The sequence below is a fragment of the Micropterus salmoides genome, unplaced genomic scaffold, assembly GCF_014851395.1.
Source record: "Micropterus salmoides isolate LMB-PRFRI ecotype aquatic unplaced genomic scaffold, ASM1485139v1 Ms_hic_scaffold_5, whole genome shotgun sequence".
Classification (NCBI taxonomy): Eukaryota; Metazoa; Chordata; class Actinopteri; order Centrarchiformes; family Centrarchidae; genus Micropterus; species Micropterus salmoides.
The window spans coordinates 21,794,300-21,812,376 of NW_024044237.1; the positions used below are offsets into that span (position 1 = coordinate 21,794,300).

General features: G+C 39.4%; 2 protein-coding genes across 2 annotated transcripts; one reads left to right on the forward strand and one right to left on the reverse strand.

Moving 5' to 3' along the window:
* Positions 1-67: 67 nt before the first annotated feature.
* On the reverse strand, positions 68-5,234 carry si:ch211-107m4.1 (heterogeneous nuclear ribonucleoprotein U-like protein 2). Its single transcript, XM_038698692.1, has 11 exons — positions 4,606-5,234; positions 3,695-3,768; positions 3,273-3,509; positions 3,059-3,171; positions 2,640-2,906; positions 2,315-2,437; positions 2,076-2,177; positions 1,574-1,745; positions 897-1,124; positions 763-815; positions 68-237 (listed from the first exon to the last, which is right to left on the reverse strand). The coding sequence occupies exons 1-11, from the start codon at positions 5,100-5,102 to the stop codon at positions 166-168; spliced, it is 1,938 nt and encodes a 645-aa protein (XP_038554620.1). The 5' UTR covers positions 5,103-5,234; the 3' UTR covers positions 68-165.
* A 6,745-nt stretch (positions 5,235-11,979) lies between these two features.
* LOC119889037 (transmembrane protein 179-like) lies at positions 11,980-17,278 on the forward strand. The gene is made up of 4 exons (XM_038699886.1): positions 11,980-12,458; positions 13,418-13,555; positions 15,225-15,303; positions 16,821-17,278. The coding sequence occupies exons 1-4, from the start codon at positions 12,136-12,138 to the stop codon at positions 17,010-17,012; spliced, it is 732 nt and encodes a 243-aa protein (XP_038555814.1). The 5' UTR covers positions 11,980-12,135; the 3' UTR covers positions 17,013-17,278.
* Positions 17,279-18,077: the final 799 nt, after the last annotated feature.

The window sequence follows — 18,077 nt, forward strand, 5'->3', positions numbered from 1 at the left end:
TGATAAGCCAAAGCATCCAGTGCAACATATTCTATAGTTCTCTGTATCATATTACTTGCTGATGTAGTTAGCCCTTTTTTTTTTTTTTACAAGACATCAGAAGAATTATTATCCTTGTAAACACAGAGCAGCGGCAACGGTTTCTTCTTGCTGCAGGATTCTTCATCAGTAGCCACCATAACCACTGTAACCAAAGCCTCTATAGTAGTAACCCTGGTCGTGATTGGCCAGATTCCACTGAAATGTACAAAAACAACACAAAAGGACAATGTGATTTTATTTACTCGGTGAAATCAATTTAAGACGGATATTGCTGTGTTACTTTGTGTCTGACTAGCTTAGCTGCGGCTTACAATGGGTTAAAATCAATTAGAACTTCCAGCGTTTTTAAAAGCAGCTACAATACTTAATGTTTGTCAAGATCAGCTGAAAACTGCACAGTTAAAACTGACTAGCCTTAGGTGAATGAACAGTCCACGTGTCTCATCTGCCTACATTACTGACAAAATGACCTCCGCGCTGGTTAAACCTCGGTCTAAAACAGGTATAAATTAAACCACAGACAGGAACTCTGTGTGGTATTTAGTAATAGGTATTTGGTAATAGTGGTATTTAGGTGATCTCTACAAGAGAGGACAACGGCAATTCTGTTGAAGATGACGTGTTTCAATTGCAGCGAAGCTAATGACAAAGCAGCCCCAAATGATGTTACAATGAGGTTTGGTTTGTTATGCAGGACTTCACAGCTCACGCAACACTCACATATCTTGGCTGGTGCCTCAAAGACTGGATGTTGAGTCTCGTGTCATTCCACCCTACAAAGACAACAGTGAAATCAACTAACATCTTAAAATATCAAGTGTCCTGAAATACTGCACGTCATTTCTCATACTGACCGTTAAGTCCAGTCCACTGACCCCGATGTGAGGGTGGAGGGCAGTGAGGGTGGGGTCTTTTCTTGTAAAGTCTGGGTTTCTTCTTCTCCTGTTTGGGGATGGGGGGCAGCAGTCTGCGAGCCTCGTCTTTATACTCCTGCAGGAGCGTCTGTGCCTGCTCCCGAGGCAGCTCAACATACTGCAGCTCCTCCAGCAGGTCACTCTGCTGCTCTGGAAGACTGCAGCTCACTGGAGAAAAGAGGGAAAGTTGAAGTAGTGGAAGCATGACAAAAATGAAACTCATTCAAAATATGACTGTTGTCCCAGGTTAATTATAATTCTCTGCAGAGGCTCCAGTCTGTTGTGTATTTCCATACACTTCAAGCCTGGTTTAAGACCTCTAAATGGCTACTTGCGCACTCAAACTTGTGTGATTATCTGGCTAATACATGTCTGTTAAACCACTGAACTACACAGAATCACATTACAGACATACATAATAAAGTTTAAGAGTCAGTTTTAGTTTTGAGGAGTAGGTAAAATGACTCCCACACAATGATGTTTAAACTTAGTTTCCATCCCTAATCGAAATGCCATTCTGATCGAATGCCAATACCAGATTAAACCAGTTAGGAGTTGGTATCCTCCTATTAATCACTGATACAGTGTATTATATTTTCTATGTGCACAAGTCAGACCTTGGAGTTTGAGCAGGGCAGTCTCAGGGATCTGCTCCCCATCACTCGTCTGGTGTTGGGACAATCGTCTTTTCCACACATCTGCTGAGGGAAAGACTACCACCACCACTCGGCGCCCAAAGCCTGTAAACAGCTGCAGCTTGTAACGCCGTGCAGAGAAGAGGATGTTGCACTGTAAACAGAGAGGTGACAAAGAGAGAGAGTATGTTGAGAGAACTGATGACAATGTTCAAATACTGATCTACAAGACAGGACACAGCTATGAGGTTTAAGAGACTGACTGTGATTGAACAGTGATTTTGTTCCCCGGTTTAAATTAGAACTAAGCTAATGACAAAACAACAGCCCCATATTATGTTACAGTGAGGTTCATTATATGTCCAAGCATGTTTCAGTGCTTCAAAGAATACATAATAATAGTTACAATTATAGGTTAATATATACATGTCACTTAACAGGATTTTTGAGTGAAATTGATCGGTGTGTAGCAGTGAGGATTTACCTGGTCCAGGATATAGTTGCCAGGAGTCTGAGCAGCCATCTTGATCAAATCAGTTAGACACTGAGAGGCCTGCTGCAGCCTGCTGTCCCTTTGTCCACCACTCTGCACGAACACACACACACACACACACACACACACACACACACACACACACACACAGGATCAGTTGGTCAGAAATTGAACATCTTCTTTGAATGACAATAAAAAACATAAGAGTGGAGACTGGAGGTTTGACTGACAATCATACAGGCGAGCAGCTCCTCTGTGCCCAACAGCCTGTACTGTTTCTCCGGATGCTGCTTCATGTGAGTCCGGGCCCAGTGGCTCTTCCCAGAACCAGGAAGACCAACCATCAGCATCACCTGTGGGGGGGGAAGGACAGAGAGAGATCTTAGAGATTAAAATGTAACAACGTGTAATGACTGCTTTTATATACTGTATGAAAAAAACCAAAAGATTTTCCTTCTAGCAGGGAAGCACAAAAGTGCCTTGGGATAATCTGAATTCTGCATTCAGCCTTTAAATTAAACACATTTAAATACTCAGGATGCTGCTGTCTCTCACCTCACACTGCGCCCTGCAGGTAGGAAGAGCCAATGTGGTGCGCACCCTCTGCCTGGCAGAAAGAGCTGCCAGCGGTGTAAACCCTGGAGGGCCAGGGTACCAGGGAGGAGCTGTGGAGTCCAGGTGGAATCTGACTGAACAGCTCTTACAGAGGACGTGAGGGAGCAGAGCACGACCCAGCAGCACAGAGGCACCCAGGGAAAAAGCCACCCCCATAAAACGACCATTCTTGTGGAAAGAAACAACAGCACCGTCTGTGGAGAAAGACTGTCGGTGTGTACATGACACACATGTACAGTTGAGATTAAAAATTAAGAAATGTCCTCTATTTCTACCGAAATATAGATATTGACATGACAAGACAACAGCAAGGCGGTGAAGTTTCAAAGACTGTGAATAGAGGAAGAATCGTCACTCACAGCATAACAGCCAATGATATCCCCCTCTGAGAAGGGTTCTCCAAACTCTTCCTCCTTCCCACCTGACATTTTTTTACCACGCCCATCATATGCAAAAGAAAATTCATCTTCACCTGGTATGAGACAGGTAGAAAGCCAGAGGGTGAAATAAGCTAAAGATCTAATCTACAAGAATAAACTAAAGATCTAATCTAATAATGAGCCCAATCCTTACCCAGCAGTAGAGATGCGTTGGCCATTGACCAGCCTACTCTCAGGCCGTAAGGGACTTCTTGTTCCTCCAGCTGTGTAGTCAACAACTTCCTCTCCAGCCTCACCTCAAAGCCCACCCTGCCCTGCAGCACCCCATGGGTGAGCCTGCATCCTGACCACAGCAAGGGGAATCGAGCCCAGAACCGCGGCTGGCCACATGCACAATCAGGACCCACCTCAAAGTGGAGGTGACGGTCATCTGTGCAAACAACAAAGATTAAAAATGCCTTGGCTGTCATGACATCACATTTTATTTCAAGAAACAGCATCTTCTAGGACGATTTTCTTGACAAAAATAACTAATCATAGTTTAAAATACTCAAACTAAATCAGAATTTCTTCATGTTCATTAGCCACAAAGTAGGTGAGTGTCCAAAGACTTACATGGATCTAGTCTGACTTTATCTTCATCTTCCTCTGTCACCTCTCTGTCCACTGGAGGTTGTGGTGATTTGGCTCTGGTAGAGAAAAGGTAAAGACACATGCTGCTTTATAACACCTTTTTCATAAAAGGCCAGGTTTAAAAAAATCCACGTCGACATTTAGGATAGTTTCACTATCTTTCAACCCTAACCCTGTTAAAATGTCTGTGCATATTAAGACAGGCCTATCTGAGAGATATACAGTGCATAAAGTCAATAAAATCTAATAAAAAGTGTGGTTTACTACCCTCTTTTTATCAGTCAAACTAGGCAATAGGCACAACTGCCTATCATGTGAATAAATATGTTTTCTAAAGGCCTAAATAAATAATTCACAGTTTTAAGTTGCTTTTCTCTCCACTCTAAATCTATGGGTAAAGCTATATTTATTAATTATGGGCATGAAACTCACTACACCTAGGCTTAACTTAATGTATTTTAAAATATTTTATTAATATATTTTTTATAGCTCCATCCTCAGATCTATACCTATACCCACCCACGTCCATAACACAACCCCGATTAAAAAACAACAACATAAAAACATCTGAAATAACTGCCTTGTTATAAAGTACAATCCCTATATTTTATGACTGAACCTGAATCCTCTAAACGACATCATCTCGTCTTTGGATGCTTCAATTTGTCAATATGTCTATATTGTTTTGTTCATAGTGTGTATATTAGTGTTGTCTACTCTGTTGTTTGTCACAGATTTTATTTTATTATTATTATATTATTATTGTATAAGTAAGCACATCGTGAGCAATGTGCAATCCTGAGTCAAATTCCTCGTATGTGTACACATACCTGCCAATAAAACTGATTCTGATTCTTCACAAATCTATAACTACAATCTAGCTTGCACACAACCTTTTGTATCGTATCTCCTCTTTGAACTCGTAGAAAGCTCTTCCTCTGTCGGTCTCCTCTGATGGCCGAGCTCTCCTGTCCTCTCCGGGGGCCTCGGCCTCTCCCTCCTCCGCTTGCTGCACTGTTACACCCTCTGAAATAAACTCAGAGCCGTGTTGTGGTGTTGGCAGAGCAGTATCAGCATCTGTCTGTGTTGCAGAGTCTGTGTGCTCTCTGTCTAGTTGACACCGCGAAGTAACACCAGCGTCTTCTGTCGGCGGTGATGAGGACGGATAGCGGACTGTCTCCGTCTGTGCACAAAGTGTCAGTGAGCTGTCATCTAGCAGTTTTAGCTCTTCCTCACCGAGTTTTTCACTTTGTCCTGCCTCTAACGCAGACCACAGCCTGTCTACCAGCTCAGCCTTCAGTCCCCTGCAGTCCAGCCCAAGTTCTTTAAGTCTGGACCGCAGCTCGGGGACTTTTAACTTTTTGATGTCCGTTAGCTTCATTGTTACCATGCGAGTATAAATTCGCTCTCTTCTTTTGCGAGTTGCTCTCCTTTAGGAAAACCAGACCCAAATTAAACTGTAAAAAACTAGACTGCGTAAAAACAACAGCGGTGTGGACCAAAACATCGGTTCAATATGGTACCCTGGTTTGTGATTGGCGCTTTACTACTTCTTTCTCCTAATCGTTGGCAAATTAAATACTTGCAGGAGTCTTTACCGCCACCACACGTTTAGAAATGGTACTGCACCTGGTGTTCACATAACATCTATGGTGTTCGTGTAGAATCATAGACTGTATATAGAATCATGTGATCTATGGGATTAATATCCTGCCTTGATTCAAAACTGAAAATAAAGTTCTGAAAGGTTGAAACTAAGTGTTTGAAAACTCAAAATCTTACAAAAAAATCTTTGCAAGATCGAAAACTAAGATTTACAAGCTTGCAAAATGTAATGATAAAAAAAAAAATCTCTGCAAACATTATGTTGTTTTTGAATTTTCCTTCTTCAGAACAATTTTTCAGTTTCAAATTTGTCAGTGTTCTCCCAGTGTATTAGTTTGTTTCCCAGGTTTGAAACCTTGTAAGTGGTGATCTGAAAACTGGTGTGTAAATGTGTGAAAAAAGTTTTGACTAATAGATAATGAGGAATTAAGCCGCTAGGCTAATTTATGCTGTGTAAAATGCAGGCTTAACTTACAGTAAACTATCAATGGAGACTATCAACCAGACAAATCTCGACAGTTATTAAGCCCAAATGTATGCTTTTGTTAAATGTGATTATTCTATTAAACCACGTTTTATGTGTGATGGTGGAGTCATTTTAAAGTTGACTTCACTGTAGTTAACCAGCACCGAAGACAAGGCAGCATGCTGTGGTCATCACTCACAGGAGGACGAAAAGAAGAAGAAATATATATTTGTGGACAGCTTCATCCTGGAGTTCATTGTTATTGTCTACAATGAATGAACAATGTCCATTAACAGATGGGTTGCCATTCATCATTTCACCCTCAAAGACATCTTTGGATGTAAAGGCAACTACTTTAGCATTTATTGAAAACTAAACTGACTCACAATAATCTGATTCAGCTATCAAATGTTTTTAGGTGCAGCAAATCCAAACTAAAGAACGATGGCACTGGGGCTGAAAATGTGCAATGAATAAAACTATTTACATTTCAACAAATACAAACGTTTGATTCTGTTCTCTCCTTTTGGTTTGCAATATGCAAGTATTAAACTTAAAAGGCTGGGTACCTACAAGCCTAGGTGTCATTTACACTTGGGATGCTGGGGACATGTCCCCACCACATTTTGAAATGGCTGATTTTGTCCCCATCACCTTTTGAAAGCATTTGTTAAAAACTTTCTGAAAATTAGCACCAAGAAATGTTAACTTACAAATTAAAATGCTTTGAGAAAGGTTTATTTGCACAATAAGAAAACATGCAATGCAATATAGTTTTCCCTCATAAAAAAAAACAGACATGTCCACCATAAACTGGAGCAGAAAATGTTTCCAGAATGCAGGAAATTACGAGTTTAACGCTTAAAATCTTCTGGGGGAGTACCCAGACCTCCAGCATTGTTCTCGTACATCGTCACATCTTATAACCCAAATGTATCATCATGCCCCTAATCTGAGACCTTATATTCACTTTACAACACAAAGTGACTCCCTTGCTTACTAGTTACAGTGCTAGTAAACAGAGCTGAACGGTTTACAAGAAAGAATGACCTCCTTTAGCATCTATTAATTCATTAAGGTGTTTTTCTCAGTTGTGATGTGCTATCAAAATAATATACTAATAGACTGAATTCAATAAAAAAAATGATTTGGTCACCCCCTTCAGAAGGCCAGCCACATTTTTATTACACATTTCTTCTTCCTTATTGCATGATTTAAAATAATACATTGAGAAACAAATCTATTATCATCCTGCACTGCAACAGCTCTTTAGGCAGGCTGGAGTAGAAAACAAACTTCCCAGCAAGCAATTTCACAGTTAAAAGACGTCTAAACAGAGCCCAGACGTCTAGGCTAAAACAGGGCTGAATTTGGGCTGTCAGTGAAAGTTTGGTAGACGTCTAACCATTGCCCAAAAATAGTCTAGTCATCAATTAGACCACTACTGAACGACTACATATAGACGTCTAATAGACATTGAAAATGGGTCTAGGCTAAAACAAGGTTGAATTTGGGCTGTCAGTGAAAAGTTAATAGACGTCTAACCATAGCCCAAGAATAGACCAAATATACAGCTTTTGAATGACTACATAGCTACCTCTAATAGACAACAGAATAGTGGCTAAAGGATTTTTTTTTAAAACATAAACATAACAGGTTCTCATAAATGGTAATCCGTCCAAACAAATTAAATATAAAGATTTTATTAAGAAAATGGATTACAACATAGACAACTTAAGATAATACAACATGATGAAAATATAAAGGAATTATTGATACAATATTATTATAAATACAAAATATTTTAACAACATGCGGTAATAAAAACAAATAATGAGAAAATAAATTGGTTGCTACATCCAAATCTAGATCTTCATCTAAGCTGCTACTTGATGCAGTAAGAGCATCAGATGGGTCTCTCGGTTGGCGCCAGTCTCTCAGGTAAATGGGATCCATAACTGTTGAATATGTAAGAATATGAATATAAGTAAACATAACAATTAAGTAAATATAAGTAAACATACAACACATTGACAATGTTCACTGTTTTCCCATAAGACATGACTACTATGAACAAATGACTTTAAATGAAAACATATAGTATATTTCTAATGAAGGTAAAAAAGGTAAAATTTTATTTATAACGTTTTTTTCTTTTTAATTTATATATATATTGTCTGTATAGACAATATATAACTATATTTTCACATTCTAGTATACATCACATTTCTTTTCCCTTTATTTGTTCAGCTGTGTTCTTGTTCTTAGCTGAAACAGTTAAATTCCTTGTATGTGTACACACACTTTGGCTAAATAAAGCTGATTCTGATATTATTTATATGCTAGAAGCATTTTACTGAGTACTGAAACATATGCTTTTGAGTGTTATTATAATTATGAGCATTGAGGTTATGGTCAATGTGGTCAGATAAAGATAATCTGTTTTTCAGCTTCTCTTAGTTGCACAATAAGTCACAGCTTCACCGATGGACTTTATCAGTAGGATGGGGGGTAGTGTGTGGATGCCAAAGTCTGTCCCCCCAGCTCCACCAAACACAGGCATCCAGTTTGGAGCCGTAAGCAGGTATTAAAAAGGCACTTAAAATGCATGGACCTAAGTTCTCTCTAGTGCCAGCTGTCAGTCCTGGTCCTCACTGCTGCTTTTCTTTCACTGCAGAAAATTGGATGCATGCTTCAGAATTTCAGACTCTGTGTGTTTGCAATGAAGTCAGTGTGACTCTCTGGGATGTAGAGAGGCGGGAAAACATTGTTCTTGTATCAGCTGTGAAGTAATATATGTAATGAGGATTATTAAAAAATAGCATGATTTAGACTAGGCCTACAAGAATGAAAAAAGCTGATTTCTTGCTTCTTTTTATGTGTTTATTCAATGAAAAAAGTTTCAAGTGTTAAGTTTCGACTGGACACAATTCAAATAAAACGTACAAAAGAAGCCACCAGTCCATCACAGTGCTGAGATGCCTGCTGATCAGAGTCATTGATCAAACCCTTCATCATTGAGGTCATCCAGATAATCACTCTCTTCTGCATGCACTGATGGCAAATGACGTCACTGCTGGAGGAATTTGCAGGACCAAAGATCGTTTGTCTGAAAGATGTATCACTCCTCTCAATAATTACGCGACCACTCAGTCTACAAATAACTAGGACTGGATCTACCTTCTAATTGTAATGTCCTAAACACCAAACATGTTCTCCAACGTAATTTTCCACATGTTCAATAAATGTTTTATTTAATTAATTTGAATCACAAATTAATTTGCACTAAATTTTTCTATTAAGATAATTATTTTGTAGAGGAAAAAGGACTGAAAAAAGATTTTACTTTATGCATATCATATGTGTTGAAAAAAGTTTTTATCATAATTGTTTTGAATGTTCTACCTTAGTTTTGTTAAGTGATCCACCGTTTGGCAAAAGTTTGTCATGTTCTTCTGACCATAAAGAATAGTTTAAAACCACATCTGGTTTCTTCAACTTTCACTCAGGAGCACACATTTGTCTTTAAACTTGAAAGAAATAACGATTGTTTATCCTGATAATTAGGCCGATCGGATTAGCCTATATTAAATTTTTTATTGTGATAACATTTTTGGCCATAGCACCCAGCCCTAAGAGAAAGATAACAGAAAATAAACATAACAAATAACATCACTAATTAAATTAGCTCAATACAAAGTAAAAGAAGAACCTCAGCATAAATATTCTAAGATATAAATCTATAGAATATCCTCATAAAAAAAAGTTTTGATGATGTGCCACCTAATCCATTCATTATACACCTGCCCACACCTGTCTACAAGGAATCAGCTTTTTAGAAAGTAATCATGCTGTTTAACTACTACGAATTCTACAACTTCTTATTATTTTGACAATGATGCTGATTCATATGGAAAGCCGTTTTATCATTTAAGCAACTTACTAGTTGCTATTTAAAAGCTACAAGTACTTATTTATTAGTTACTAGTAACTATTCCACCAGGTGCACATTTTAGACAGAGAAGATGGATGGTTTGAAAGAGGTGTCAAGGAAGCATCTACACCAGGGTTGAGAAGCCGTCATTGAACAGGGGAGGGGGTCTACGCCACCACTTATCCCCCACTTACAATGCTGTCCTTTCATCACTTCCCAGGAAACTCAACAAACGTAACCTATTGGCCTCAGGTGAAGATACCAACGATGGTCGTTCAGTCTTGGCCACAGGTAGTCTTAACGACTGTAACGACTCTCGTCACAGCAACAAGGAACACTAACGAACCAGCGGTATCGATGACCCGGGCCAACGACCCCACTGAGGTTAAATAGCTGAGTTTCCCTGCCAGTCAGTCAGAACTGAAGAAGTCCTTTGGATAAGGGACGAAACGTCTTCCAGTATCTTCAACCAAGTCCAGTTGCCCTTGATTTTAACCTTCGTTGGATAACTATGACCTGGATGACTGAGAATCTTCATAGACATCAGCTAACTATTCCAGTTTTACTATAGTAACAATTGATTGTACTTCATTTTAGTTACTAACTATTCCATTAGTTAACCTACTAGTACTAATTGCACGTTTTTGCCATTGATATCTAGGGGCTCTGCAGTCTGTTACTAGTGATTATTCCATTCTTACTAGTAAGAATTAAAATGTTACTAGTATCTTTTGGAATACCATGACGACTGTCCTTACCACAGCCAGGAGCACTAACGAACCAGCGGTATTGACAATCTAACGATCCCACAGAGGTTAAATAGCTGAGTTTCCCTACCAGTCAGTCAGACCTGAAGGTATGAGGGACAAAACGTCTTCTAGTATCTTCAACCATGTCCAGTTGCCCTTGACCTCAACCTTCGTTGGATAACTATGACCTGGATGACTGAGACATATTATATTGGTAAGAATTAAAAAGTTACTAGTATCTTTTGGAATACTTACTAGTGACTAATGAATAGGTATGTATGTATATAATAGCCTACATACTAGTAAAATGGAAATACTTACTAGAAACTTTTCAAATAGTTACTGGTAGGCTAACTAATGAATAGGTGACATTTGAACTGCAGAGCCCCATAGATTTCAATGGGAAAAATTTACAATTAGTTACCAGTAACTAATATAAAATATTTACTTTTTTTTTTACTAATAACTGAAATTAAGTATTAGTATCTATCAATTGTTAGTAGTAAAATGGGAATTGTTACTAGTTAAGCACTAGTAGCTTTTAAATAGCGACCAGTAAATATTAAGAAATAAATGTTCACACGCCTGCCATGGATACATAGGGAAGCCCTAAGCACCCATCGATTCAAACATTTTTTTTCTGCGTTTTCCCGTGATAACGAGATAATTATCTTGTAATCTCGAGATAATGACTGTTGTTTTCTCGTGATTACGGGATAATTTTCTCGTGATCTCGAGATAACAAAACAATAGTTTAACACAGTGGTTTAATGGTAGTTTCACTATCAGTATTATTGGTTGGTTCAGTTGGTAGAGCACAGGAGGAATTGTGGTTTCAATCCTCACTGACAACCAGCTTTATTTTCTTTTTTTCCTCTTTTTCTTATGAAGAGACTGGCGATTGTTTCATATCCATCAACCTATGGAATTCCTGTGCTTCTCATTCAGGGGAATCCATTTAATATTACACATTTCCTGACGGCTATTTTGGAACCTGAAATGGCCGTCGGGAAATTTGTGATTGGATTCCCCTGAATCTCTTCATAGCAACTTTGCTGAAGAGGATAATATAAAACACACAAAAGAAGAAATAAAAGTTGTTGATAGCAGAAGTCAAACTTGCAATCCCTGGATTACAAGTCCTGTGCTCTAAGATGACCAGTCACACTGTAAAGTCTTTTGAAATTATCCTAATGAAACAAACCAGCCAACCCCTTTGTTCAGCAATGGTTTGTTTTCTCGATATCCCGAGAAAATCATCCCGTTCTTACGGGAAAAGAACATTCGTTGTCTCGAGATCACGAGAAAATTATCCCGTTATCACGGGAAAACAACATTCGTTGTCTCGAGATCACGAGAAAATTATCCCGTTATCAGGGAAAACGGAGCAAAATAAATATTTGAATTGATGGCAGCTTAGGGATTCCGTATAATTCGTCTTCTGATGTTGTCTTTTTATCTGGTTCCTGGATCTTGCGGCGGAGTGAGACCTCTGTGCCTCATCCTCTCTTGTGTAACTGCTGGAAACCCGGTCCCCACCCTGGTTTCTTTAAATACCCACCACCACCAAGGCGAACCGTTACACGGGAAAGAAACGGGGATGTGTTGACGTTAGTCGATATCTTCAACAACGTGAATACCTTCACATTTTAGTTTTTAGACTTCTAACATGGAGCTGGACCGGCGGTTGTTGCTAGCCCACTGCACGGCTCACGCCCTGTCGATGGTGGCGGGCTTGCTGGTGGTCGTCCCCATGGCTCTCAATGGCTCCGCGTTCAAAGGCCGATGCGCACTCTTCTCCGCCGGCTACTGGAGGACAGAGGACCGGGCCGAGCTGACGGGGCAGCCTGAAGACGTGTCTCACCTGGTGGTACAGCAGTGGGGCCCACCGGCGGCCTGCCAGTTCGTCACATTTGTCGGTATTTTTACGGTGCTGTACGGGGCCGCGCAGAGCTGGAGATGCCTCTTCTATCTGCACGGACGCCATGACGAGTGAGTCTGACACACCCTCACATTACTGACCCAGTTCTTCACAGGCCACTTTCCTCTACTGGTTCAACTGTAAGACTTGTAGGAATACACTGAGTAACAAAGTACATCTACTCAGGTACAATTTAAAAGATACTTTACTGTACTTTATACTGCACTAGTTACTAGTTACTTTGCAGATTTTGATTATGAATGCAGGACTTTCACATGCGATAGAGTCAGAGTATTTTTTTTTTACACTCTAGTATTGCTATCTTTACTTTAGTAAATTATTGGAGTACTTCTTCCACCATTGATAATAAAGTAACATAATATGAGTAATACCAGACCAGTTGCTGCAGTAGTAGTAGTGTAATGGTAGGTGTAGAGCTATTTAAAGTACTGTTTTAAATATATTTAAGAGACTGGAAATAACTTCGGTCCAGCATGTGTTTTGGTCCTAATGAACGTGCATCTATTCTGTACATGCAGAATATATTTTGTCTATAGATTTGCCTAAAGTAGTCTTAAAACAGTGTGCAGACATGGAAACGTCCTAAAATTTCTAAAGAGCTGAAAATATGACTTATAGCTTTTTCTAAATCACAGCTTTACTGGATATCAGGGCAAAGATGAATCGTTTTGTCTATGTAATTAAAATAAAATGTGATAAAGTGCTTATTAATATAGCCCAAGCTGCTGTCTTCAGATGCATTGTTTTATCTGACCCTTCAGTTTAACTACCATACAAGACAGAGAAGCAGCAGATCCTCACATTTGTGAAGCAGGAAATGGAGAATTTATGCCATTTTCTCTGAAAAATGTCATAAATTATTATTTGATTATCAAAATAGTAGCCAGTTAATTTTATGGCTAATCATTTCAGCTCTAGTGAGAGCATCTGCCCAACATTATAGCTTTTAGTCAATGTTTTTATCTAAAGTACCATGTGTCTGATGGCTGTAATGTGTGTTTCTACTCAGCACCCTGTTTTCCTCCTTCCTGACGGTGCTGCTGAGTGTGTGTGTGCTCTTCCTGTCTGGAGGGGCCAGTGTTATCTTGTCTCTGGGTTTGGTCTCCTGGTGTGACACCGTGACTGATGACAACACGCGGCCATACAGGTACATTATCTGATGATAAACTGATTATATTGGCCTTGTGGTTAATGTTTAGTTTCGGAGTTCCATGGTGATTCGTTACTCAAGAGACCACCTGTCTGTCACTACAACAACAAAAACAGTTTGATTTTCAAATATCTACTAACTGATGGTTGTGATGGTTATTTTAGCTTAGCCATTACTTATATTGGTAAAGGTAAAGAGATTTTTTTCCCTTTGCAGTATCAACATACTGTATGGCTGTAGGACATAGGACAGAGAATCCGACTCTTTTCTAGGCTACGTAATTATGTGACGGCGGTTGTTACTGACGTGGCCTGCCGTGATGAAACTACAATGAAACTACAATGTTCTGAAGATGGACTACAAAAAGCGCATCTTTGGCTCTGCGCCCTGTGTTGTTGTAATGCAGGCCATCTAAAGGTGGACAACACGGTGGAATATATTACTTAACCAAGATAGCAAAAAGGCAGATAAGGTACCAGTCACTAATGGACAGGGTTGTCACCCTCCTGCCCACCCATTGGCTATTTATCAACATGAATCCCAATTGTTTGTAAATACAGTGTTTCCCACAGAATGACAGTGTAACTGTGGTGAGAGAGAGAGAGAGAGAGAGAGAGAGAGGAGAGAGAGAGCGATGGGGTGAGAGGAGATGCTGAGAGACTATATGCGCTGCGCGGAGCTCTGTGATCAAATATGATTTGACCCATTTTAAATAACAAAATCAATCAAAAATCAGCGTTGAAATTAGATTACAAAAAAGCCAAAATAAAACAAACCAAAAGAAAGAAGGTAATTGTGGGTTTTATTAAAGTATCATTATGAGTGTCTGTATTGCAAGGATCTTGCTAAATGTGGTCAATGGATTTTATCGTTTGAGATTGAGAACGTGCGTCGCTTTAAATGTTGCCGCCGCAAAGAATTGTGGGACGGCATTCTCTCCTTTCCTTTTGTAAAGGACGGTCCGGTGTATCCTATGCTAAAGGAGATATGAAAGGAAGCATTGAGGCACCTTTCCTTAGCTTTTAGAGAATTCGACCAGCTCTTATCATGGCTGCCACTGGAATACTTACGGTTCACTTCACTCAGTTAGGAACCTTCCTAAGCAAAAAAGACTTTTTGGACGCAGCCGTATATTGGTAAAGGTAAAGAGTTTTTTTTCCTTTGCAGTATCAATTTACTGTATGTCTTGTTTCCTCCGGTGCTGTTACCATGTTGCTGTAATTGTGATGTTTGCTACGGCTGTTTCACAAACAGTCCTCATCCACCTTTTAATTATTAAATGAATCCTCACATTAAATTATTGCAATAAACTCTGCAAAAATCGAATATAGTTCCCAATACCATTAACATATTTTCAAGTAATTATTATCTGATACCAGTAAGTAAACAGATACTGAATCCTCTGTCATGTTTATATGTAATTTTAAACTGTATTATTTATTTATATTATTAGACAGGAATGTCTGTTTTGGAGCAATCCAGCAAATTAAATACCTGATATTATCCACACTGGCGATAGCATGGCAAAGCTTTTAATCCAGTGTTGATGTTGCACTGATAAAATGTCACAGCAGACAGGTGGACATCCTCCATCTGCAACAGTGACCAACCTAAATGTGAGTGTGGTCGGATCCTTTCTCAGCCCGCCATGTTTGTTTGTGTTCAGCTGTGCAGAGTCCCAGTCCGTTCCCCTCTACCTGGATGTGGACACCTCCTCTTTCTACACAGAGCTCAGTCTGGCACAGGTGGGAGCGCTCAGACAGTAAACACACACATTGTGTATGATAAGTCACACCCACTTCCAACCTAGCCTGTTACAGCAGCCTTGCCTGGACAGTGCATTCTCTCACAAGGGTTGTCTTTTATATGTAGTTATAAAATGCTAGTTATCTATTACACTGATTGCATATTTCCTTACCGATTACTTTTTATTTCTTTTTTTTTTTTTAAGGTCTGACCCGCTGATTCCAATTTTGTTTCTTTCTATAAACTATATTTGACAGTGTACACAAACATTTTTGGAACTTTTCTTTACTTTTGCACTTTCTCCTAAACTGCAGCAACTTACAGGACCTTCTCTCACTCTAACACATCTCAAATTAAAAAGTGCTTCAGGTTAGGCTGCTGGACAGAGCTTTTTGTACAAATAAAATCTAACTGAAAATAAACTGCAGTATTAAGTAGGCTATAATTACAGGGGGCTATTTATATATTTTATTTGAAAATAGTCGGTGACTGTGCTGCTGTGTGACACCGTGCAGCGCAGCATGTGTAATGTTAAATGTGACCGACAGAAAATGTAATATTTGTGCTGCTTGGGTCCGGTCACCAGTCATGGCCGATTAAGCTGAAAACCTACCAATTCCGGTCCCCAGCCGAATCAGTCGGTGCATCTATAGTATCTACTACTGCACTATAAAATAATTATTATTCTTTCAGATTTCAGCAGGTTAGTAGAAGCTCTGCCTTTACTGTGTGTAGGTGTAAGAGATTAGTTAGTGTCATGAATCTGGGTATTTTATCCAAAATGAAACTGGCTACAACTAATCCCTTATAATAATGGCTGCACAATAGAAATATACATTTTCTTTTCTTGACTTGGCATTAAGTTCCTAAATGGTGGTGATGATTTATTTAGTCACACAGTATTTGTCCCTAACACACCCAATACTGTACGACCGATCTAAACAACAGAGGCTAATGCTAATCAATGTTGTTGTGTTTTTGTATTCTACTCCCTGCATACACATGTCTGATAATCAGACTGCATTCCTGTTTAGTTTCACGGCATTATTCAGTCTGACAGTATGTTCATGTAAGCCTATTTCAATGTGGTAGGATGGTGATTTTGTTTTATTTTACCATAGCTAATCATCAGCAGTGAGCAATGTTTCCTTTCTGACCTCATTTCAGTCATTCATGTGAAAGCTTTCATGTGAAAAGCTGCTGCAGTGGTTGCAAGGAACATTTGTCATGGTGATCAAATAAATATGCCAATGGAAGAATTATTGTCTCTGTAATCTGAGTGACGACACCCCTATTCTCAATCCCTCCTAACACCAGACCTATTTAAATCCCTTAAAAAAACTACAGTTCTTGGCAGCCTACAGACACACACACACACACACACACACACACACACACACACACACACCATCATCTATTGCCTTAGTGTGCACAGTTTATTCAGATGTTCTTGTTCTTATGTTCTTATTGTGTAAGCGTGACTTTAAGCTTAATCAATCACTCCGTGTGTCCTCAGGCGTCTCTGTGGTGTGTGACTGCTCTGTGGTTGACTCAGTCCATCCTGGCTTTCCTGCGGCTCTACCACTCTCACAGCCAGCACATCAGCGGGCCATGTCGTCCCCGAGAGAAGGAGCTGCTGCTGGGACACAGTCCATCTGACAGCGGCTCCCCCTCACCTACTCCAGCAACAACCAACCTTTTAGTGTAACTGAGTGTGTATGAGGTAGTGATATAACTCCACCATCTAAATTTAGTTTTAAACCCAATTTTTTTTACCACTCTACAGTTCTTACTACTGCATGTAGACTGAACTTCCAAGTAGGGCTGAATGATTTTGGGAAATAATCTTAATTGCAATGTTGTTGTTTTTTTAAACTAATATTGCAATTGCGATTTAATATGCAATTATCTTTTAAGCTCTTTATCTTCTATATTATTCAAAACAGACAATAAATCATTGTATGTTATGACCAACACAACATTGGATAGATTAAACATACACTGTTCTTTCCTGTAGGCCACGCCTATATGTTATGATAAAATTAGGTGATGCATGAATTGTGTGAATTAATATTCTAAGCAATGGTATCAAATTATAATGATTTTACAGAAAGGTAATTTGAGTCAAGTCATAACATAATATTATCAGGTAGGCCTACCTACAGATGACAAGAAAAACTAAATTAACCTTAGTGTGTTATACAGTAAGTGCTCAATACAAAACCCACAGTTCAACCACCAGTTAATTCGTCCTTATCTCGGTTCAAATCTCCACAAGAGTCCATCTCTCAACAAAAACCTCCTTTTCTGGATCCCAGCAAGCAAGCAAGCAAACAAACAAAAAAATACTCAGACTGAGGTTTAATACAAAAGTTGTCCAACGAACATAAAACCAGGTGACGACTCTCATGTCTAATAGACAAACTTAGTGATTGTCCGATGCTGCTGATGAGCAGCGCAGTTGCGCACCAGGCTGTAACTCAGGAGAGACTGGGCCTCATTCGGACTGGTGAGTTTGGTTTGAAACGCCATCATTCCTTGAGCTGACTGGTGGCTGGCTGTGTGTGTGTGTGTGTGTGACACATTGCGTTTGTAATACGCTAACCATACTACACGTGTCTTTCTGTTGTGCATTTTCCCTGTCCACCAAAGTGGCGGATGGCCCGACGATTTCACCCACCACACCACTGCCAACAATTTACCCGCATTTGGCAGGTGCAAATTAAATTCCTTGTTTGACACTAAAGTTTCTGCGGTTCTGCCAAGCCTGATG